Source organism: Bos indicus x Bos taurus, chromosome 9 (genome assembly GCF_003369695.1).
Source record: "Bos indicus x Bos taurus breed Angus x Brahman F1 hybrid chromosome 9, Bos_hybrid_MaternalHap_v2.0, whole genome shotgun sequence".
NCBI classification, from domain to species: domain Eukaryota; kingdom Metazoa; phylum Chordata; class Mammalia; order Artiodactyla; family Bovidae; genus Bos; species Bos indicus x Bos taurus.
Genome location: NC_040084.1, coordinates 95,007,919 through 95,032,550, shown reverse-complemented (window position 1 = coordinate 95,032,550; position 24,632 = coordinate 95,007,919). Strand labels below are relative to the sequence as shown.

At 40.7% G+C, this 24,632-nt stretch overlaps 1 protein-coding gene across 2 annotated transcripts in view; it reads left to right on the top strand.

Annotated features, from left to right (window-relative positions):
* SERAC1 (serine active site containing 1) overlaps window positions 1-24,632 on the top strand; it is a 54,256-nt gene that overhangs the window by 20,833 nt on the left and 8,791 nt on the right. For both annotated transcript variants that reach the window (XM_027551941.1, XM_027551942.1), the window contains 8 exons: window positions 615-746; window positions 4,964-5,085; window positions 6,214-6,342; window positions 13,558-13,671; window positions 15,500-15,662; window positions 21,736-21,886; window positions 22,967-23,108; window positions 24,096-24,190. In XM_027551941.1, coding sequence (XP_027407742.1) covers window positions 615-746; window positions 4,964-5,085; window positions 6,214-6,342; window positions 13,558-13,671; window positions 15,500-15,662; window positions 21,736-21,886; window positions 22,967-23,108; window positions 24,096-24,190 — 1,048 coding nt within the window. The remainder of the gene's footprint in view (window positions 1-614; window positions 747-4,963; window positions 5,086-6,213; window positions 6,343-13,557; window positions 13,672-15,499; window positions 15,663-21,735; window positions 21,887-22,966; window positions 23,109-24,095; window positions 24,191-24,632) is intronic.

Here is a 24,632-nt window from a genome sequence, read left to right as displayed (position 1 = left end):
GCATTTAGAATTATGAAAGGGTAAAATATCATTACTTCTGCAACTTTCTTTTACACAGTTTAGAAAAAAAGTATATACACATCTAGGGGAATTCTCTGGTAGTCCAGTGGTTAGGACTACACGCTTTCTCTGTCAAGGGCCTGGGTTTAATCCCTCGTCAGGGAACTAAGATCCCACAAGCTGCTCAGCACAGCAAAAAAGTAAAATAAATTATACACACCATGCAGATTAAACAGCTATGGCAAAATAAGAACATTTGTTAAATCTAATTGTGGTAAACATCTGGCTGTTAATGTATTATTATTTTAATCTATCTCATATACTTGATATTTCTCATAATAAAAAGTTTCTTTAGGGAAAAGGAGCCAAAAAGAAACAAAGACCTTATCGTGAAAGCCAACATAATATATAAAACAAGAGCACGTACATATTATATGTAACAAATGAAACAGCATAATATGACAGAACTGAGAACAAGCCTCAGTCATTATCAACACCTGGCGATGGATTTAACTTCCCTATTGTAGATTTCAGATACTTAACAAACTACCCTCTTACACGTGAGGATGAAAACGTTTTAGCAGTTCACATTGTCTTTTTTTGTTACCGTGAAGACACTTTTAGTACAGTCGATATAGAAGATCACGACTGCGCTGTGTGGCTGCTGCTGAGGAAGAGCCGGTCGGATGACAGAGCAGCCCGACTGCAGGCCGTCCAGGAGATGTCGGAGGCCCGTCACTGGCACGGTAAGGAGACGTCTGCGCACGCCGCACACATCGGCAAGCTCGTGATCTCTGATGTGAAATGAAGGGCCAGAGACATCAAAGAAGGAGAATAATTCAGGAAATATTAACATGTGTAAACAATATTTTCAAAAACTTTAAAAGAAACTCCAGTGATAAAGTACGAAACCTGCTGACCTGGTAGCCATGGGGTGTTTGGTAAGAACCCCCTGAAAACGGAGGTAGATATATTTGTATAAACTTTCTACCAGAATGAAGTTTTTATACTTGATGGGAGAAACTCTTGATTCTGATAGGTATAGCTTAATGTGTTGGCATGTTTTTTCATTCCTATTTAATGAGATATATTTTAATTGCTGGCTGCACCAAAGTGATATGTGCTTTCAGTTGACAGTCTCTTGGCTTTAATATAATAATTTGTCAAATGTACCTAATTGGCCATGTGTATGTTTGTTTTTTAAGAAAGGTTTTTAATATTTAATTGTATTTAAAATTGCAGGTTCTGCGGTAAAAGTACATGAGCAAGAGCTCAGATCTGCTCTGAATATAGTACAGGGACTAAAGTATATACTTTGTTAGTAGAGGGCTTCCCTGGTGGCTCAGATGGTAAAGCGTCTGCCTGAAATGCGGGAGACCCGGGTTCGATCCCTGGGTCGGGAAGATCCCTGGAGAAGGAAATGGCAACCCACTCCAATATTCTTGCCTAGAAAACTCCGTGGATTGAGGAGCCTGGTGGGCTACAGTCCACGGGGTCACAAAGAGTCGGATATGACTGAACGACTTTGCTTTTGCTTTTTTCACTTTCCCTGGTGGCTCAGACAGTATAGAATCTGCCTGCAATGCAGGAAACCTGGGTTTGATCCCTGAGGCGGGAACATCCCTTGGAGGAGGAAATGGCAACCGGCTCCAGTATTCTTATCTGGAGTATTACGTGGGCAGAGAAGCCTGGCAGACTACAGTTCATGGGGTCACAAAGAGTCTAATACAACTGAGTGACTAACACTTTCACTTTCACAAACATGTAAAAAAAATGATGTTCTCAAAGAAAAGTTTAGTTTCAGAATAAGATCTCTGTCTCCATACGAATTAGTCAGTCAGTTTGACTAATTGGTGACTATAGTAATTTATAATGTAAAAATAAGCTTACTTAATTTGAGTGATCATCTGAATTAAATTCACCCATTCCAGTCCATTTTAGTTCACTAATTCCTAAATTGTCGATGTTCACTCTTGCCATCTCCTGTTTGACCACTTCTAATTTACCTTGATTCGTGGACCTAACATTCCAGGATCCTATGCAATATTGCTCTTTACAGCATTGGACTTCACTTCCATCACCAGTCACATTCACAACTGGGTGTTGTTTTCACTTTGGCTCCATCTCTTCATTCTTTCCGGAGTTATTTCTCCATTCTTCTCCAGTAGCATATTGGACACCTACCGAACAACCTGGGGAGTTCATCTTTCAGTGTCATATCTTTTTGCCTTTTCATACTGTTCATGGGGTTTTCAAGGCAAGAATACTGAAGTGGTTTGCCATTCCTTCTCCAGTGGACCACGTTTTGTCAGAACTCTCCACCATGACCTGTCCATCTTGGGTGGCCCTAGTTTCATGGCTCATAGGTTCATTGAGTTTGACAAGGCTGTGGGCCATGTGATCAGTTTGATTAGTTTTCTGTGATTGTGGTTTTCATTCAGTCTGCCCTTTGACAGATAAGAGGCTTATGGAAGCTTCCTGATGGGAGAGACTGACTGAGGGGGAAACTGTGTCTTATCCTGATGGGCCGGGCTGTGCTCAGTAAATCTTTAATCCAATTTTCTATTGATTGATGGGCTGGCGTGTGTTCCCTCCCTGTTGTTTGACCTGAGACCAAACTATGCTGCTAAGTCGCTTCAGTCGTGTCCGACTCTGTGCGACCCCATAGACGGCAGCCCACCAGGCTCCTCTGTCCATGGGATTCTCCAGGCAGGAACACTGGAGTGGGTTGCCATTTCCTCCTCCAATGCATGAAAGTGAAAAGTCAAAGTGAAGTTGCTTAGTCGTGTCCGACTCCTAGCGACCCCGTGGACTGTAGCCTACCAGGCTCCTCCGTCCATGGGATTTTCCAGGCAAGAGTACTGGACTGGGGTGCCATTGCCTTCTCCAGAGACCAAACTATGGTGGAGGTAATTAAAAGACACTTGCTCCTTGGAAGAAAAGCTATGACCAGCCTAGACAGCATATTAAAAAACAGAGACATTACTTTGCTAACAAAGGTCCATCTAGTCAAAGCTGTGGTTTTTCCGGTAGTCATGTATGGATGTGAAAGTTGGACTATAAAGAAAGCTAAGCACCAGAGAATTGATGCTTTTGAACTATGGTGTTGGAGAAGACTCTTGAGAGTCCCTTGGACTGCAAGGAGATCCAACCAGTCAATCCTAAAGGAAATCAGTCCTGAATCTTCATTGGAAGGACTGATGCTGAAGCTGAAGCTCCAGTACTTTGGCCACCTGATGCGAAAAACTGACTTATTGGAAAAGACCTTGATGCTGGGAAAGAATGAAGGCAGGAGGAGAAGGGGCCGACAGAGGATGAGATGGCTAGATGGCATCACCGACTTGATAGATATGAGTTTGAGCAAGCTCCAGGAGTTGGTGATGGACAGGGAAGCCTGGCATGCTGCAGTCCATGGGGTCGAAAAGAGTCGGACACAGCTGAGCGACTGAACTGAACTAGTTCAGTGGAGAATGTGAGTGGCGGTTTAGAATAAAAATCTGTTTCAAAATCTGCCTTCCAAGACTCCATTCAGATTTCTGCTCCATCAGAAACATCAAAGTTGGAGCCCTGGCATGTAGATTTTGAAAAAGTTCCACACTTGATTCTTACACCCAGGTTACATAGGGCTATTATTAAAAATAATGTCTCCTCCAGTGGTTGCAGGTTTTGGTTTTTTTTTTTGACACATGTCTTAATCCATTTGGGATGCTGTAGCAAAATGCCATAGACTAGGTGGCTTATTTTGGGCTTCCCTGGTGGCTCAGATGGTAAAGAATACGCCTGCAATGTGGGAGACCTGGGTTTGATCCTGGGCTGGAAAGATCCCCTGGAGAAGGGAACGGCTACTCACTCCAGTATTCTGGCCTGGAGAATTCCATGGATTATATAGTCCATGGGGTTGCAAAGAGTCAGATACGACTGAGCGACTTTCACTTTTCAGGTAGCTTATAAACAACAGAAATTTATTTCTCACGGTTTTCTGGAGGCCGAGAAATACAAGATCAGGGCAGCAGACTTGGCACCCTGGTGTCTGGTAAGGATGGAGGGTCCCTTTTACAGGAGCACTAATCCTAGTCATGAGCGCTGCACATCACCTTGCAAAGGCCCTACCTCCAAATCCCATGACATTAGGGATTAGGTTCCAACACATGAATTTGGGAGGGACACAAACATTCACTCTATAGCAATACATAAAGAATGGAACAGTGAAATCATGAAGGCTAAACCAAAGTACTGCTATCTGGGACCTCAGATTATTCATCAGCATCATGAAATGCCAGAGCACAATAGCAGTACCAGGGGATGATGGATCTAAATGGAACCGCAGGCTTTTGTTGATGGTGTTCAGTTGCTAAGTCATGTCTGACTCTTTGCTACGCTGGACTGTAGCATGCCAGGCTCCTCTTTCCTTCACTGTCTCCCGGAGTTTGCTCAAACTCATGTTCATTGAGTCAGTGATGCTATCTAACCATCTCATCCTCTGCCACCCCCTTCTTCTGCCTTCAGTCTTTCCCAGCATCATGGTCTTTTTCAATGAGTTGGCTCTTTGCATCAGGTGGCCAAAGTATTAGAGCTTCAACATCAGTCCTTCTAATGAATATTTAGGATTGAGTTCCTTTAGGATTGACTGGTTTGATCTCCTTGCAGGGTTTTCTGTAGTGATCAAAATAGCTTTTGAATGCTGGAATTTCTTTTTTAAAGGAGAAGAAATTAAATTGGTTCTGATCTATCAGGTTTCACATTTGAGGTTTATTTTTTCAAAAAGGCTAGTTAGACTGTGATATGTCTAGATATGTGTTGAAAATTAGATCAGTCATGGAAATGTTGGATATTTCGCTTATTGGTATTGTAAATGCAGCAAAATTTTGAATTATAAACTTATAGTTTAAAAATTATGTTCTTCATTTAATCTTTGAAACAACCATAGCCTAAGTTGGGTGCTAACAGCATACTTCTGCAATAGATTACCAGTACAGGATAATCGCTCAAGCCTGTGATATGAGAACTCTTACTGGTTTGGCACGAAGCAAAGACAGTGATCTTCGGTTTTTTCTCCGCCCTCCTCCCCTGCCATCTTTAAAAGAAGTAAGTAAAAATAATCTGCTGAGTGAAAAAAAGTTTAATATATCATCTTCACTTTGGGTGCAAAATAACAATTCAAAAAACAATTTTTTGGCAGCTTCTCACAAGCAGGTTAGTTAGGCTGTAAACCTGCAATTGTAGCTTCCATTCCAAGGTTTCTTGATTCCTCAGGAGGTGCTATTTCTCCTAAATTATTTTCCTCTTTGTGGAGTTGGGAGTCTCTTTTTACCAGAGGGTGGCTTCTTAGCATATCAGCATCCATCAATTGGTCCTTTGTACTAAGATTGTTATAGATTGGTTTTTCTCAATCTCAACACTACTGACATTTTGGGTCAAATAATTCTTTGTTGTTGGAAGATGTTCTGTACACAGTGGCAGCTACTCCCTGGATGACAGTAGCACCCCCCAATTGTAACAACCGAAAATGTCTCCAGATATTTCTAAATATTTCCTAGTCTGCAAAACAGCCCCTGAGAAGCACTGCATTTAGATACTAATGTATTACCATGTTGTTGTTCAGTCGCCAAGTCGTGTCCGACTCTTTGAGACCCCATGGACTGCAGCACACCAGGTCTCCCTGTATTAGTATACATTAATAGTATTAATTATAGTGGTTAATTAATAATAAATAATAGTGGTTAATTAATAACAATGGTTAATTGTTAACCACTAATAAAGATATTAGAGCATGTTTCCTAAGTGCTTTTCCTAGGCTTTCCTAGAAAGTGAAAATCTGAAAACTTTGCCATGAGTTTTTGAAAAACAGAAAAAAACTATACTAGACGTAAGTTATTAGTGAAAATCAGAACAATAGGAACAAGTTGTGGATATTAAAAAGCCAGCTTTAATTAGAGAGAATATAGTAATTCATTTTGAGTCAAGATGTGAAGTGGCCCATGAGGTGAAATCTTGAGCGATAAATTGCAGTAGGTCTTTCAGGCTGAGGTAGTAGACAGGAAAGTATGGAATTCAAAATTAAACAGTCCTCTTTTACCAGGGTGGGCAACCGGCTGCAAGACTAAAAGCACTGATTTACCTCTACTGTTTTGTTTTGGCTTAGATTCTTTGGGTGCTTTTCATTATACTCAATTGTTGAATTTAGTTATGAAGAATTTTTTCCCTTTATTTCAGGATTCTTCCACTGAAGAAGAGCTCAGACACCTGCTGGCTTCTTTACCTCAAACGGACCTGGACGAGTGTATCCAGTGTTTTACAGCTTTGGCTCTGAGTGAGAGCAGTCAAAGTCTAGCTGCTCAGAAGGTTAGCTCTTCTATTCTGTTAGTAAATACCCTTGAGTGTCCACTTTTCTAAAATGTTGTGCTAGAGGCTAGCACTTAGAGCTGTAGGGCAGTCATTCATCTAGGAACTGAATACTTCTGATTCCTGGTTGTCTGCCACATCCTGGGCTTGGTGTTCAGGATAACGGGAGACAGTTAATAAACAAAGTTACAGAGCGTGTAAGAGAGATCCAGGATCCCATCACTCTTTGTAAGAGGCCATGTTCAAAAAGCTCTATAGGACGTCCTCTGAAGTTGGATCTTGAAGAATAAATAGGTAGTAACCGACAAGGCTATTAAACATTACCTCTATGTTGGTGATGCCTGAATTCAACTTCTCTAACCTGTGTTCTCACCTAAGCTCTAGGTTTAAATATTGCAGCCTCCTTCTTGATGTCTCTACATGGATGTTTAACAGGCATCCCAACTATACATACTGAACTCTCCCTCCCTCCCTCCACAAAGCTCTTCCTCCCCTAATCTGTTTTGTTTCAGTAGAGGGCAGAGCATCCATGTAGTTGCTTAAGCTAAAGCCTAGGGATTCTTGATTCTTTTCTTCCATGTTCATCTGATCAGCAGTTAGTGTAAGCTGTTCCTTCACATATGCCTTGAATCCATTGTCTCACCATCCTCACTGTAGCCACTTACTCCTGGCCACCATCATCTCTTCCTCATAGTGTCCTGTTCCTTCATCCTGGTTCTGTTCTTCCCTTCATTTAAAAATAATTTTAAAGTCTCTTTTTTTATTTCAGTTTACTGGGGTGTTGATTCCTATTTGTGGAGGCTCCCCGATATATTATATTGTGGATTAACACACGTTAATCATTTTTACTGTGAGCTTATCTTTAGCTAGACTGATTGTTTTCTATGGGAGTCCCAAGTACCTCAGATTCTAAATTTATTGCTACGGAGAAGTTTTTATGTTTGCTTCTTTTGGATACCCCAAGGGTTCACTATAATGGGACTAATTTTTTTTTATATTAATTCCTTAGCTTGGAATTTCTAGAGCACATTGGTAGTGTGAATTCACATACATCTGTGGATGATACAGATTGTGGTTGTGATTTCCCACTCAAAGCCCAGCAGAGATAGGCTTCTTGCTCATGGGCTGGTGAGCACAGTTTTTCTAGACTCTCTTATAGACAAGGAGGCAAACTTTGCAGGGTTCTCTCTTTAAATAGAGATCTTGGATCTAGCTCCCAGAGAACGTGAGACTCAAACCCCATCTTCTGCGGTGATGTGACCCCTGAACACGTGTTACTATCCCATCCTCAGGGGCCTGCAAGCATTCTACCTCATCACCGATGTGCTGACCCATCACCGATGTGCTGACCACTTCTGCTGAACATTGTTTTCAGTTCTAGCACCCAGGGGTTTCCCTTTATTTCTTTTTTATTTTCTTTAGAGCTTAACTTTGTTTCAAAATAGTTTTGCTATATTTTATTAAGCATGTTTGTCATGGGAGGGGCTCAGTATGTTAACTAAAGAAAAAATCACAACCTTAAGTTCCAGGTTAAGTTTTATTTGGGGAACTTATTGAGGATTGTAGCTAAGGTACCTCCAAGGAACCGCTCCACAGAGGTGAGGAAGGAGCCAGGGTATATGAGTTTTTGTTGGAAAAAACCCTGCGGTTGAACACCAAAGATTATTGCTAATCTCTCTCACACACACACACACACACACACACACATCATGAGTTAAAAATCTGGGCTCATTGAAATTATTCATTAGATATGCATCTTTATCACCTCGGGCCAGTATCCAGAGTGCAGACTTTTCTCTGTTTCCCTCCATCTGGAATTCCCCCAGGGCGCACAGTGGGTAGCCTGTGCCGCAGTGGCTGATGGCTTGATGGTGGGTACATTTTTTGTTTAGTGTAATGTTAGGCTACATTCTTTGTCCGTACCTGGGAGCCAAGTTCACCTTCTTGCTGCATCTAGAAAGCTTCCTTATCATGTCTCCATCACCTCCAAGAGCTATAGACACTGCTTCAACCTCCAACTTCTGTCTCCAGTTCTGTGTCCTCAGCAGCTGCAGTGATTTAAAAACAAAACACAAGTTCGATCAGGTCACACTCCTGCTTGGAGCCCTCCAAATGGCTCCCCGTTGTACATTAAACCTGAACCCCTCACTGTGATCCAGGCACGGACTGGCCTGTGTTTTACCGGTGTGCCTGCCCCTAGACGAGTGGTGAGGAGATTGATAGGAAGGCGCCACTGGGCACAGATGTAAAGTTTGTTTGGTGGCAAAGAGGCTGAAAACTGAAGGAGACCACACTTAGGTGAGGAAGGTGGTGTTTGCACCGTGGTCAGAGCTCTTAGAGTACTCCCCGGGGAAGCTCCACTCCTTGGGAGTAAGACTACTTTCAGACAGGAAAAGCCATCACTTCCGATGGAGGTGTCTGTTATCTCCCCGCAACCCTTACTCCTGCTGTTCTAGCCACGGCCTGTTGACCAGATGTGAACACCTGGCATAAAACCACCCATACGTAGCAGAGGGCTTCTTGGTGAATCACAGCAGCCTCCTAAACAGACTCCCGCTCCGGCCTGCCCAGCGTGGTCACTGGCTTCCACTGTTCCTCTGCTATCATCTCAGCAAGACTTCTGTCTTCCAAAAATAACTCTTACAACAGAAGAGACCCACAGACCTAGAGATCGAACTTAATGGTTGTCACGGGGAAGGGACAGTTAGGGAGTCTGAGATGGTCATGTACACACTGCTATATTTAAAATGGATCACCAACAAGAACCTACTGTACAGCACAGGGAGCTTGGCTCTGTTACGTGGCAGGGTAGATGGGAAGTTGGGGGAGAATGGATACAGGTATGTGTATGGCTGAGTCCCTTCACTGTTCACCTGAAACCATCCCAATATTGTTTGTTGATCAGTTACACCCCAATACAAAATAAAAAGTTAAAAAGAATAGCTCTTACATCTCTAAGAGAAATCCAAACAAATTAGAGTCACTATTACTATATTAATTACATAATCAACTCAGTGAGGAGAAAGCATTTTATCAGTGAAACAAATGCATTTTGTTTGCATTTGTTTTGCAATAAAAATGCAATAAAATAAAAAGCATTATCAGTAAAACAAATCATAGTATTCTGTATTCTTTTACCAATTGAACTGCCAGCTAAAAATTTGCACTTGCTATCTGCCTCCACAAGGATTAAGTCACTGACCACGGTAGCCACTATCAACACACCCCGAAGGCAGTTCAGGGTGGAGATCAGGAATGAGGCCCTCTGTGCTCTGGGGAAAACCGGCAGAACAGGCCTTCAGATAGATATTTTTAGGAAAAGATTTTATGAGCCCAAGTTCTCGCATGTCCTCTTATCTAGAAAAGCAGTAAAATCATTAACAGTGTCATGCGCTCCTCACTTCGGCCTCTGCCATAGTGTGTCATTAAAACCACATAAAATGCTGGCCTTCCCCCTGCCTCTGTTCCTCAGAACTATCTGAGACGCTCTCTGTCCAGGCTACAGTCCTCATTTTTACCCAAATAAAACTTCACTCACAACTCTCACATTATTCATTTTTTTCCAGACAGCTTGTCTTTCCCTCATTTCCGTTTTTATGAGAAATTAGGGACATACTAGTAGCTATGACTTCTCTAGCCCATGTTTTACAATTTCTCCTTTGGGCCGTGTCTTGGAATCGCTCAAATGAAGTGTAATCATCGTTTTCCTTTCGATGCTCAGAGCGTCACTGCCTGGCCACCAGAGCCTGTTCCTCGTTGTCCTTTTTAATTCTATCCCCAAGGTAGCTGTGAGAGCACCTGTGTTTTCTGATGGTGAGAGGTCCCTGGCTCTTCTCGATTCTTCCTGCCTCCCACAGGGCATCCCACGGCTTCCGTCTCCCACGACTTCTCTCTCAACTTCTGTCCTCACGCCCCTGCAGAGCTCCTGCTACCTGGCCTGGAGTTCCTCATTTTTCAGCACCAAAGATTTTCTTCTGCTCATGACTATTCAGTTGACATCCCTCTGCCTTCTCTAGTGTTCTGTCACCTTCTACAGGGTGTCCTCACCTTTCGCTAAGTGAAGAGAGTGCATGGTGTAACACGTTGTACCACTTCCTTGCTACCTGGACATCGTGGCCTCAGCCAGCAGTTTAGAGGAGTAGCCCATCTTTAGTTAGTTTCGTATTGAAATCAGTAACTTTAGTTCTGAGATCCCATCTCATCAGACCAGTGAGCAACTCCACTTCAGTTACTCTTACTCCCAGTTTAGTCAGGCTCTGGTTTTTTTGTAAGTTGGGGGAAGGAGTGGGAGGCACGCCCGTCTGGTTTTTAGTGATCTGACCAGTTATGACAGACCTGTCCCGTGACAGTCCCCAAGCCCCCTTCAGTGGGGTGGTGGGGGCTGCAGCTTCTCTACAACACTGCTCACGTGCAGAGGTCCCTCTGGGCTTAGCGGACAGCCTGCAGTTAGGATTGGGTTCAGAGCCTGGCTTCTTAACCTCTGCACACCATGGATCCCTCTGGTGACTTGATAAAGCCTATGAACTCATTTCTAGGTGCTTAAAATACATAGGATTACACGGGAGACCGACTATATTGAAATACTATTATCCAATTTACAAATTTGTAAAGTATGTACTTTAATTACAAACTTAAAGAATTGCAACAATAATATATTTCAGTAGACTTGTCAGTTATTCCTAGTTTATCCCATTTGTTTTATCATTCCCCATTTACTCTCCATATATATGTGTGTATATATTTTTTTTTTTTCTTTTTTTTTTTTGTTGCGCTGGGTCTTCATCGCTGCACAGGCTTTCTCTAGTTGTGGTGAGCAGGGGCTCCTCTCTAGTTGCAGTGCTCGGTCTTCTCGTTGCAGTGGCTTCTCTTGATACAGAGCACAGGCTCTTGGATCTTAGAGCACGGGCTTCAGTGGTTGCTGCACGCAAGCTCAGTAGTTGTGGCGCGTGGGCCCAGTTGCTTTGAGGCATGTGGAATCTTCCTGGGCCAGGGATCAAACCCATGTACCCTGCATTGGCCGGTGAATTCTTATCCACTGTACCACCAGGGAAGCCCTATAGATACATTTTTTCTATGTCTGTTTTTATGCACGTTTACAGTTTTCCACCCTGTGCCTTTTGAGAGTTAGATGAGGGTCAGTTTGGGGTCACCAGTGTGAGAATATGCAGTTGGCATTCAAAGGAACCATGAGCATGATGCTGTTTTCAGGCAGCTACAGCAAGTGACGTGTGGTGGGGAAAAGATGCACCTTCTATTATTTGCAGGGCTTCGCTGGTGGCTCAGACGGTAAAGCATCTGCCTGCAATGCAGGAGACCCAGGTTCGATCGCTGGATCAGGAAGATCCCCTGGAGAAGGGAATGGCAACCCACTCCAGTACTCTGGCCTGGAAAATTCCACAGATGGAGGAGCCTGGTAGGCTACAGTCCATGGGGTCGCAAAGGGTTGGACACGACTGAGCGACGTCCCTTTTCTTTCTTTTCTATTGTTGGCAGAGACGCACAGACTGCTGCTGTCACTGTGGCTTTTTATCTTTGTTGGTAATTGAACACAATGAAAAGTTTCACTTAAGGGTTAGGAAAGTTAAAGAGACAATTTTTTCCCATCCAAGCTTACATCCTCTCTTCCCCGAATTCTCTATACCCCAGACCCTTAAGGATAACCTGGGTTACAAACTCGTGCTTTAGAATGAACGTCATTTATGCCCAGTGAGTCTGAACAAGTTGCAGAGCTCTAAGGTTGTAATTTTTTATGAAGAAACACTAGAGATTAGCTCTCACATGTATTAAAAGGAAGGGACCCACAGTTAGAGGCAGTATCAAAACCCCCCACCCCCCTGCACCCCACCCACCCTGGTGATGATTTGGCTTCCCTGCTTTTACTTTCTCAGTTCACTGGGAGAACTGGGTCGGTGAGCAGGAAAGCGCTTCTCAGCTTTAATGGTCACCTACTCCCACTGCTAAAGCCTGGGAAATTTGCTGACTGTACTTCTGGAGGGAGGCCAGGCAGGAATGGTCCTTGGTCTTCTACCATCCCACATGTTACCATCAAGATTGCTCCTCCTCTGATGTCAGGATCCAGGTTTGTCTTGTTTGGTTTTTCTTACCATTGGACACTCCCAGTCACCTTGTCTCCAGGTTCAGCCTCTGTTGGAGGACCTCAGAGCCCAAGGGTGCAAACAGGATGCAAACATTTGGACAGTGCAGACTGTGACTTCTTTTTGATCCAATATGACAAACCGCCTGGGGTCAAAGAACAGTGGACGTGGTGCAGTGGTTTTTCCACTGTGAAGCTCTTGTGGTCTTGGTTTAAGGACAATCCAGCAATGTTGGGCACTGTTTCATATATTTTAGAGGCATTATATTTCTTTTCCTAAGAACTTTCTGCTTCTGACTGTTGCTCATTTTCCCATAGCCTTGTTGGTATTTTCTCACTGATTTGTGGGCGATCATCGCATGTTAGCAATCTGCTGTAAGAACTGAAATTTTCCTTTCCCAGTTTATTTTTGTGTTTTAGTATCTACTAAGGACTAGTCCCCACTACTCCTCTCCTTAGTAATTTTCCTAACTCTTCTGTTTATTCTTCCATGTGAATTTGAATTTCAACTTAAGAAGACTTAAAAGCTTTCTCTCTCTCTCTTTTGGCTGTGCTGCATGGCTTTCAGGATCTTAGCTCCCCAACCAGGGATTAAACCCCGACCCTGGCAGTGAAAGCGCCGAGCCCTAACCACTGGACTGCCGGGGAATTTGTGCCCCACCCCCCTTTTTTAATTAAAAGCTCTTTGATCAGTTGTTATTGTCTGTATTTTAACTTTTTTGAGTAATGCCTTTTCTATCATTCTTATTGATAGATTTTAGCTAGACTCTACTGGCATAATCTGACACCAGAACACCATTTGTTCAGCCCTGGCTTTTCTTACCGGGTGAAGATTTGTGTGTTAGTCTCTGTACTTTCAGATAAGAGGACACAGAGGAAAGAACTGAGAAGCTCAAAGACCGCTGTCTTCTAAGAATAATCCCACATGTTTTCTAGTCTAGCAACAGTTTGCATAATGAAAGTTCCCTGTAAGTCTCTGAAATATTTTGAGTCCTACATATTAGTTCTTTCTAATTACTATATATAGTACAGAGGTTTTTGTTTGTTGTTTTTTTTTTTTGTGAAACAAAAAATATTAGGCCCTTTTTTTCCACTAAGAATTTTGATCATCTCATTGTCAGGGTGGTTTATGGTGTTTCGGAGGAAATGGACTTCCTTATGCGGAAAGTTTTGGAGAAGTTCCTTCAGCTACAGTGGAAATGTTCTGTTTGGAAGCTTTAGTAAAGCATTCTGAGGTAAGTTACATTTTCAAAATATGGTCACATTTTATGATCACATTGAAAACATTATACATGTTGATTCATTCAAGGGAAGTAATTCTAATTTTTTATAAAAGAAAAAAAATTTTTTTTGCTTGTTTTCCTGCTTTTTTCTCAATTATTAGCATTGATAATCATGATTTAGCACCAACACATGAATTTCATCTTTGCTAAGTATTTCTAAAAATGGATTTAATCTCAAGTGTACATAAAGCAACCTGTTGTCTAAATATAGCATTTACCTTTCAATTATGCTGTCTTCCATTACCTTTCTCAGATAGTTTTTACAAGTAATATTATCAATAATATTAAAATTTACAAGTATTATTATTTAACTGGAGTTAATTTCCAGTTAAAATATGTGCCAAAGATGTAAGACAGGAAAAAAGTAAATACTTGGTAAAAGTATCTACTTGACCATAGCCTTGAATTTTAACCATAGCATGTATATGTCAATGATTTTTAAAACTTTTTTTTGCATTATGACAACGTTTCTATCATGATCATGGTTTGATTTTATAAAGAAAAAAGCAACAAACTGTGGTGCTCAAGCATTAGTACATAAAAATTATCCAGGAAGCATGCTTAAAATGCACATTCCTACTCACCTCTGGCCATTTGAATGGAGTCGATGTGCGGTGGGGTCCAGGAGTTCACATTGGTAACAGGCACTCCTGGTGAGGCTGATGCAGGCGGGTCATCCCACATCATGAGAATCGGCTCTAAATGCTCCCGTTTAACTGAGAACCGTTAGACACGGCACAGAAGCGCAGTGCTCATCTCAGCTCCCACTGGTGGAATCAGGAATGAGCACCAGGGTCTTGAGTGTTCCCTGAAAAGGGAACGTGGGAGAAGCAGCTTAACTGTTTTGTGACTTATGACTGTTGTCTGAAATAACAGGTGCATCTGTAGTAGTAGGTCCAGTGCACAGAATGTAACAGTTTCCTTTCCAGAAACTTCTCAATGTATGACATATCTCACTGATACATGTCCCAAAGGCATACTTTTAAATGCATTTAAAATGTGGTGAAATTTAATAAGAATTTAGAAAGGGAAAGTCATTGCATCTACAGGACATGGTGTCACATAAGTGATAAAACTAAGTGCTGGCAAAAAGAGCAAGACCACCCTGGGGATCATGGCAGACTGTCCTGGGTCAGTTCTGTCATCTTACCTTAATCCATAGATTTCCTTTGGCTTTCTTTGATCTCTTTTCTCCATTAAAAATGCACATCCCCTTTTCTTTCTAATTTTTACCTGATCTTTCTCTTTTAAAAAAATGTCCAACTCTTAAGTTTGAGGCAAGCATGCCTCTCCGTGCACCACCCCCTCAAGCTGTGGGCTTGTATGGGATCGCAGATGTTGCTTATCTGTATCTGGGAGTTCATATAGACAGAAGCAACATCTTCCATTTACACAGGGGATTATTTCCTGGCATCAGGTGGCAGGTTTCTCAAGGGGAGAAGACCCTTTAATGTAGTTTGAAACCAATCAAAATATCCATATATACTGAAACAATTCTGAAATAATGATATCATGGTTCCATCCAACCAAGAGCTAAGCAGAATGACTTTTAAGAATAAAAATGTCACAAGTCCTAGTGGCCTTCATTTTCCAGTGATTTTTAAAGCACTTCCACACAGATGGGGGTTGGCTGATATATTTGAGCTGAGCTGAGAGTTTGGGGGTCTCCCTGGGTCTCTTCCTTGAGCAGGAGCCACCTGGCTGCCCGCCAGCATGCTCTGTCACCTGGTTAGTAAACTTGTACAATGTAAAGTGAGCTTTCATTAATTTATTGTGCTAGATACCCACACATTGTGATAAAATTGAAGCAAATGGAGGCTTGCAGCTACTGCAGAGGCTGTACCAACTTCACAAGGACTGTCCTAAAGTGCAGAGAAATATAATGCGCATCCTTGGAAATATGGCTTTGAATGAACATCTTCATTCTACTATAGTTCGCTCAGGTAACAACTTTACATACTGAGTATTTGGAATCCAGCCTCTGTTCTTCTCCCACCTCTACCCCTCCGTCGTGGTACTCTAATTTCTCAACAGACATAAGGCTTTGCTTAGGGTTAGTTTCAGGTCCTTAGAGCATGTCGTCTTAGTAGGGGCAAAGAATTGCTTGAGACATGTGGATAATCCTCACCTACGCTAATCAGTGTGTAGACAGTCACAGGAGAGCAGTTTCGGCCATGACGACCATCTTTGTATGATCTGGGTAACCAAGAGGCATAGTAAGACTAAAGAGAGGTGATATCCCCGCCTTGTAACTAATAAACCACCTGTGGGGAGATGCTGTGGATGAAATTTCCCACCTGCTCTGGTCTCTGTCATGATGCATCATGATGCCTGCACCATGGTGGTTTTCCAGCTGCAGCATCCCTGCCTCGTTGACAGTTCAGCATTTGGCATTCTGCTGTAAGCAAGAGCCCTTCATTCTCTGCCTCCTGCCTTTCTTCCTTCTCCCTCCTTTCCTTCTCCCTCCCTCCCTCCCTATCAGTATGGGCACATGGATTCCTAATTTTTCATGGTTTACAACTTCTCACTGTACTTTGATGCCAGATTGTCCCAGCTTTGGTCAGTGGAGCCCAGCCAGCTAGCTCCTGTGTCCTCTGATGTACCCACCTCATTTTGGGAGGCATTCCTTACGTGCTGGTGTAACGACATGTTCCAGGCTTATTTCTTCAGAGACTCCTGTTTCCTTTCAGTGGAGGCTAATTGTTAAGAGACCAAGGTTGGGTGCTATAGCGTTAGATGTGCTTATTGCTCCTGGGATGTCTTTGCTTCTTGGCTCTTTCAGTGGAAAAAGCAGGGTGATATATACAAATAAATGTATACATTTATTTGTAATGTATACATAATGTATACAAATGTATACATACACATATGTAAATATCCATGCATATGTTCAACAATATTTAGTAGAAATGATGAATTTATATTCTATTTTCTCTTGTATCTCTCTCCATTTTTTTTTTTAATTTATATTTAAGAGTGTCTTGATAAGCAGAAGATTTTAACTTACTGAAGTCTGATACAGGGATCAGCAGACTTTCCTGTAAAGGACCACTTACAGTATTGGTTTTATTTGTTCCTGTTTTTCTTTTTTTAAGGTGGGAACTTAGATCAGTGATTTGAACCTTTTTTCTTGTTTCAGTTATCTATTGCTGTGTATCAAACCACCCCAAACTCACTGGTTAGAACGTCAGTCATATCTTTTGTGCATGAATCTGAAATTCGAGCAAGATTCAGTAGGGAGGGCCTTTACGGGCTCTATGCTACGTCAGCAGGGCAGCTCAACCATGGGATGGAGATTACCCTTTAAAGATTGCTCACTCATACAACTTGTAAATTGGTACCGGCTTTCAGCCTGGAGCTCAGCCAGGGCCAGGAGCATTCGCTTCCTTCAACAGCCACCTTGGGCTTCCTTAAAGCATGGTGGCTGGATTCCAAGGGCAAATTTTCCGAGAAAGAGCCAGGTATAATATGCTCTTTTGCCTTTTACAAAAAAATCAAGCACTGGAAGTAATTTTTGCCAAATCTATTTTTTTTTTTTTTTTTGCTCCAAATGCTGTTTTATTTATTTATTTTTTAAATTTTATTTTATTTTTAAACTTTACATAATTGTATTAGTTGATTAAAAGCTAGTCACTAAGGCTAATTCATATTTGAGGGGAGAGGATTTAGAAGGGGTTTAGATCCATCCCCTCTTGATGAGAACAGTGTCAAAAGAATTTGAAGACATGTTTTAAAATCATTAAATTATTAGTTATTTTAAATAACTAATTAAAATAAATTTAATTTAATCATTAGTTATTTTCTAATATAGGTATTTAGAGCTGTAAATGTCCTCCAACCTGCTTTAGCTGCATCCCTCAAATTTTGTATGTATTTTCATCATTATTCGGTTTGAAATATTTTCCAGTTCTCCTTATGATTTCTTCTTTGTTTCATGGGTTACTTAAAAGTGTGTTGGAGTAATTTACAAATATTAATGGCTCTCTAGATATCATGTCTCTGATTTCCAGTTTAATATTCCAGGCGTTCAAAGAACATACCCTATAAGAGTTTAGTCTTTGGTAATTTGACACTCATGTGATGGCCTGTTTTATGGTCTCTCTTGGTGAACTATTTGCACTTGAAATGAATGAATATCCTGTCGTTGGGTCAAGTGTTTTACAGCGATGGTAACAGTGAAACCAAGCTGGTTGATTATATTATTCAAATCTTCTCCAGATCTTTTGTTTAGTTTTTATCAGTTACCAAGACAAGTTAAATTCTTCAACTGTGATTATAAATTTGTCTGTTTCTCCCTTTAGTTCTCTCAGATTTTTCTTCCTGGTGAATTGTTCCTTTTTTATTAAGTAATTTCTCTATCACTGGTAATACTCCTTTTCTTGGAGTCTACTTTATCAGGTATTAAAATAGCCAGCTGGCCTTTTTTAATGCTTGCTGTTTGCATTGCATGTCTTTTGTGTTTTTCTCTTTTGCTTTCATTTTGCTGTGCCTAAAAATAAGTACATCTTTCACAGACATCACACACTTACATCTTCTTTAGAAAGTTCAGCTTGATAATCCCCTTTAATTGGAGTGTTTTGTCTGTTTGCCTCTAATATAATCATTGATATTGTTTGGTTATGTCTGTTGTCTTGCATTTTTCCCCCTTTCTGGTTTTTGTTTCTTTTTTTCTCCTTTATTGGCAATTTTGGGGTTACTTGAGTATTGTTTTATATTCTATTCTTTCTCCTCTTTTAGCTTTTTTACAGTATTTAATGTGTACTTTTTGATTGACTGTATCTTTAACTTATAAGTCTATTCTGAATTCATAGTATACCATTTCATATATAATGTGAGTGTCTCCAACAGTGTAATTCACTTTATGCCCTCTGCCATCATTTGTGGTACTGTCATACTATAATATGTTACAGGCCATAGACATCACAATATATTGTGGTTAGTTTTCTTTTAATAGTCAAGTGATATTTAAAGAATATAAGAAAACAAATTTTATTTACATATTATATCCAGAACTCTACCTTCTTTTCTATCTAAATTTGCATCTGATATCATTTCCCTTCAACCTAAAGACCTGAGTCTGCTGGCAATAAATTCTCTCACCTTTCATTTTCTGAAAATATCTTGACTTTTATTATCCAGGGATAGGTTATTTTCCATGGGTAAAAAATACTTTAATTGATAATGTGGTGTTTTTTTGTTTTTTTTTTTTTCTGTCAGCACTTAAAAAAATATCATTCTATTCTCCTTTTTCTTTTGAACATCAATCTTTTATTGATAACAAAGCAGCAGTTTGGGAGCATGTTTCCAAGACACCAAGAGCAGGCTCCTGTCACCATGCTGGTTTGTGTGTGTATTGTCTGATGAGAAGTCTCTTAGGTCCATTTGTTCTCTTATATGATATGTGTCTTTTTTTCCTCTGCCTTCTTTTAAGATTTTCAGCAGTTTGACTGTGAAGTACCTAGTCTGTTTTGTTGATCTTACTTGGTGTTCACTGAGCTGACTGTATCTGTGAGTTGATGTTTTTGTTCAAATTTGGAAACTTTACAGATAGTGTATCGTTAGATTTTTTTCTGTCCCCTTTTCTCTCTTTCCTCCTGAAACCTCAATTCTGTATATTAGACCTCTTGATTCTGTTCCACAGGTCACTGAGGCTCTGTCCATATCTTTCCAAACATTTGTTTGTGCTTTCCCTTTCTGTTTTTTAATGTACTTTTATTTAGTATAGTTGAGGTATAGTTGAGGTGCAGTGTTAGATAAGTTTCAGGTATACAGCATAGTAATTCACAATTTTTAACTTGTTAATGTGGTGTGTCACCCTGATGGATTTACAGGTGTAGAAGTGTCTTTGCACCTCTGGGGTAAATCACACTCAGTCATGGTGTATGATTCTTGTACATTGAATTCAGCTTACTAATGTTCCATTGAGAATTTTGCTTCTATGTTCATCAGTGATACTGGTCTGTTATTTTATTTTTTTGTTATATTTTTGTCTGGTTTTGGCATTAGGGTGATGCTGATCTCGTAGCATGAGTTCAGAAGCATTCCCTTCTCTGCAGTTTTGTGGAATAGATTGAGAAGGATAGGTGTTAACTCTTCTCTAAATGTTTGGTAGGATTCGCCTGTGAAGCCATCTTGTCCTGGACTTTTGTTTGTTGGGAGTTTATTATTATTACTATTGTTACTGATTCAATTTCATTATTGGTATTTGATCTGTGTACATGGCTAAAGTATAAAATTAACTCACTGGACAGTAGGAAAAGGATAATTCCATTTAGCAAAAATAAAAGTATATGGAGCTAGGATATATGTATAAATTATTGGTATGTAGTTGAATTTTTAAAAAGGTTTGGAAGGGTATCTACCAGACTTTTACCTTTGGTTACTTCTGAGGATATAAATGAGAATGGGGAAATGATGGGGATGCTAAAGTTCATTTTTAAATGCTGTTTTTGTTCATTTTTACAATTAAAATATATTCAGAGATTATATAATTTAAAAACAGTAAATATATAAGAAAGACACAAGTTTCCCAAGGAGCAGTTGATGGTTTATAAAGGTGCAGCATTGCAGGCATTGTTAAAATACTCTGTCGACTTAAGAATGCTGTAGAAATGGCTTGTGCCACGCGCTCTACTGTTACCTTTCTTGTGACTCCATTAAAAACGAAGCCATATTTTTGTACATACCAGTAACAAACTTGTATATCTCTCTAGGTAGAATTTTAAAACATTATTTATTATAAAGCATTCTACAACAGATTTTGAAGAGGGTTTTCTTTAAAATTAGAATATTGTTTAAAAAATTGTTGGGTCTGAAATTTCTTCTGGATTAGTAAATAATGGCCTCCTATCATCACAGTGATTCTCAACACTTTGCCACAGAAAGTGGGAGGAGGACATGAGGACAAGCTGCTGTCTATTGAGCACCTGCTGGGCTTGGTAATGGCAGTTTTTATCTAGATTAATTATTAGAACCTTCCTTTGGGTCAAAGGAGCAAAGTAACTTGACTGAGGCTCCATAGCAAGTCAGCAGGGCACAGAAATTGGATGCCCAAGTCTCTCTGACCTCAAAGCCTATGTCCTATTTTATTTTAAATTAAATAATTCATGGGCAGACTCTCACTGTAAATACTTCGGAGAACACAGATACAGCAAAAAATTAAACCCACCTTTACAGAGCCCACCCCAATCCCAACTGCCTCCCCTCCTAAGACGTAGTGGCTATTTGTTAGTTTGGTGCCTCTTTTTAGGTCTTTGCGTGTGATGTGTGCACGCATGCGTAGACTTTCATACATACTTATGTACATACTTATGTAACTTTTAAACCACAAAAACATCAAAAAGAAATGCAGTGGTACTGCAGGCAGTATTTCTTTGTCTCCCTTTAAGAAAGTTTTTCCAGTGTTATACAGAGAATGGATAAACAAGGTTCCACCGTATTGCATAGGGAACTATATTCGGTATCCTGAGATAAACAATAAAGGAAGAGAATATGAAAAAGAATATATAGATACAGGTATAACTGGCTTACTTTGCTGTACACAGAAATGAACACAACACTGTAAATCCACTATGCTTCAATTACAAAAATATTTTTTTCCCTCTGAACCTCAGGTCTTAACAAGTTCATAATTAAGAAACAACTTCCTCATGGATATCAAGGCCTGCTAATCTGACTGCCAATCAGAATGAAATAACTAGTATTAACTCACTGAGTTTAATAATCATTGCTAAAGCAAAATAGGACCTTTTCTTACAGTTTATGACCTCATCCCTAGTAATTACAACTTTTGTTACATTTTCTAAACAAACAAAAAAAATGGCTGGGGACATCGTGGCGTTGTGTTGTGTTGTGGGACCCAGAGGGCCTTAGGGAAGAATGGAATTGGGGCGGTCAGGCTTTTCCTCGAAGACAGATGCAGAGGTTTGCCCTCCTCCCGCCCTTTTTAGCCTGAAGCCTCTCAACAGTCTGAGAGCAATGGGGGCTGGTATTTAGGGAGTCTGTTTTCTTCACCAGGCTGGGTTTCCATACTGGCGGAAGCAATCAAGTCTCAGCACATCATGGAGGCCTCCCATGCCGCCAGAACGCTGGCTAACCTAGACCGAGAGACCGTGCCAGACAAGTACCACGATGGCGTGTATGTGCTGCACCCGCAGTACCGGACCAGGTGAGAAGGCCCAGCGCCGCTCCGTCCCCGGGGGCCTGGGGCCTGGAGGGCTTAACATTCTAACTGCCTTCTGCCCGATTTAGACCAGTGAAATCCCGTACAAATACGTCAGATACCTCATTTACCCAGTCTGCACTCACCAAAGAATGGGAACCAGCTAAGTTACCAGGGTTATTTTCTACCAAGGGCTTACCTTTAGGAAGACTGCATTCACCTTTTATAACTTGTCTCACTTAAACTTTGTGATGCCTATTTCATCTTTGTTACATTACACTTTTTCATGGAGATGTAAGTTATTGACTGATTAGGGTCATAGAGGCTGATCTGGATGAAGAGGGACTAGGACATTATTATATGCAGGCACCAAATGAGCCTGGGCCTAGGACTCAAGGGACTGGAGAAGGCTTAGGCGAGTATAAAGGCCGGTGCCTGGCAGAATGGGCTGTAATGATACATCTGACTCATGCTTCTTCCTCAGGTTATTTCTGGCCACTATTTCTAGCTGTATCATTGCTAAGACAATAAATATAAAAAGGACCACAACAAAAAAATTACACATATCTTGGGTTTTTGTCAGGTACTTTAAAAATAATACCTCAGAAAATAGCAAGAACTTCTTTTCAACTTGAAAAATAGATGGCCTGGTTAATTCTCATTTGTAAATAATGTGATATGGTAATGTATTTTATATGTGTGGCATAACTGTGTGTGTATTATAAATAGCTTGCAAGTAATATGCTATTGTAATTTTTAAAATGTCATATACAAAGAGAGAATAAAGTTACTTTAAAATCTCATTTGCTCTGTTTCTGATAAACATCACTTACCTTGGTAAAAAGAATCTCTTTCGTGCACTCTGAGTTTGAAACTACATTAGCATATTATTTAATGTCTTAAATATTTTTATTGATTTGTGTAATATTCTCATGGAATTCTCTGGAGGGTAATCTATGACATGTCACTTCATTGATCTCTAAGTGCATTACAGTTGATTTTGGTTGGTTTGCCTGGCCAGCTGTGCTATCAAAGTAATAACGCACTTTTTTCTGCTTCTTTTCAAAACTCTATCCCGCCTATTAGTCAGCCCATTAAAGCAGATGTCCTTTTTATTCATGGCCTTATGGGAGCAGCATTCAAAACATGGCGCCAGCAGGACAATGATCAGGATTTAACTGAAAAGGTCTCAGAAGATGAAACCAAGTATACCACATGTTGGCCCAAGGTAAGGAAGCGGCTGCCTCCGGCGGGCCACCTGTATCCTGACACATGGCTGTGCCACCAGCCTTTGGGTCCTCATTGTGACTTGTTTTTCTCCTTCTACTGGGATTTTTTTCCGTGCAGTTTTTCTTTCCCTTCGAGACACCTACAGTATGTTACATGAACAGCTGGGCTTGTCACTCTGTTGTATAATGTTGGGTACATGCTATGATACAAAGTGTATTAAGTGAAAAAAAACAGGGGTGAGGGCCAGTAATAGTTCACTCACACTGAAAATATAATTCAGTAAATAATATATTAATGACAGTTGACTAGTTCTGTGATTTCAATAATTATAATAGAAAGACTTTGAAGAAGTAATTCTGCTTTGGATTTCTTTGACATTATTTCTCCTAAAGAGCCTAAATGCTGGGATGAATTTACTGAATGAAATTTATCTAAAGCTTGGTGAAAATTGATGCTGTAAATATGTATAGTTTCTGGGGCTTTGTCCCACTGCTGTTTATTCACCTTCACGAGGCTTATCAGCAGAAAGAATAGTTGGCGCCCTCCCTCTGGTGACACCGGAACATGGAGACAGAACCGTGACTCTAATCAGTATCTCTGAGTTCTCAGATCGGATCTCTAACCTCCGTCACTCTGTTCTGTCTGTCCTGAGATCATAGCTTTCTATTAAATGCTTTCAAAAAGCCAATTTGATCTAGACTCCAAAACCAGGCCCTGCTTTTGTCTATAGCAGATTAAAATTGAGCATACTCTTAACACCTACATAGACCTTATGCTGTAAATACTGATATCCCTTTGCGAGCAGTGATATAAAGATAAAATGCTGCGATCATTTTTCTGGTCACCTTCACACCTGACTCCAATGCAGTCTTTGACTGGCTGTCAGTATTAACAAGGGGCCTTCAGGTACACATTTCAGGTGCTAAGAAGTAAGTGGGATAGTGGAAATTAATATTTGTCCTATTGTACTTTTTATTTTACATAGTCGTGGTTAGCAAGAGACTGTCCTGCTCTCCGAATAATATCTGTGGAGTACGACACCAGCCTCAGCGACTGGAGAGCCAGGTGCCCTACAGAAAGGTAACAGAGGGGAAGGGGCTGGGCCACAGGTGGCCCGGAAGGAGGGGAGTTTTGTCTTTGATGTCACAGCCAGGATTTTCTTCTTAACCTTTTCCCTCTTCCTTCTAGAGACAGTTAGCTATAAGTAATGAAACTACCAAAGGCTTAGAGTATTACTGTTGGGTTCCTAACATGGTTCACTTAAAACTCCTCTCATAATAAGGACCACAGCAAGGAGATCCAACAAGTCCACCCTAAAGGAAATCAGTCCTGAATATTCGTTGGAAGGACTGATGCTGAAGCTGAAACTCCAATGCTTTGGCCACTTGATGCGAAGAACTGACTCCTTGGAAAAGACCCTGATGGTGGGAAAGATTGAAGGCGGGAGGAGAAGGGGACAACAGAGGATGAGATGGTTGGATGGCATCACCGACTCAATGGACATGAGTTTTAGTAAGCTCCG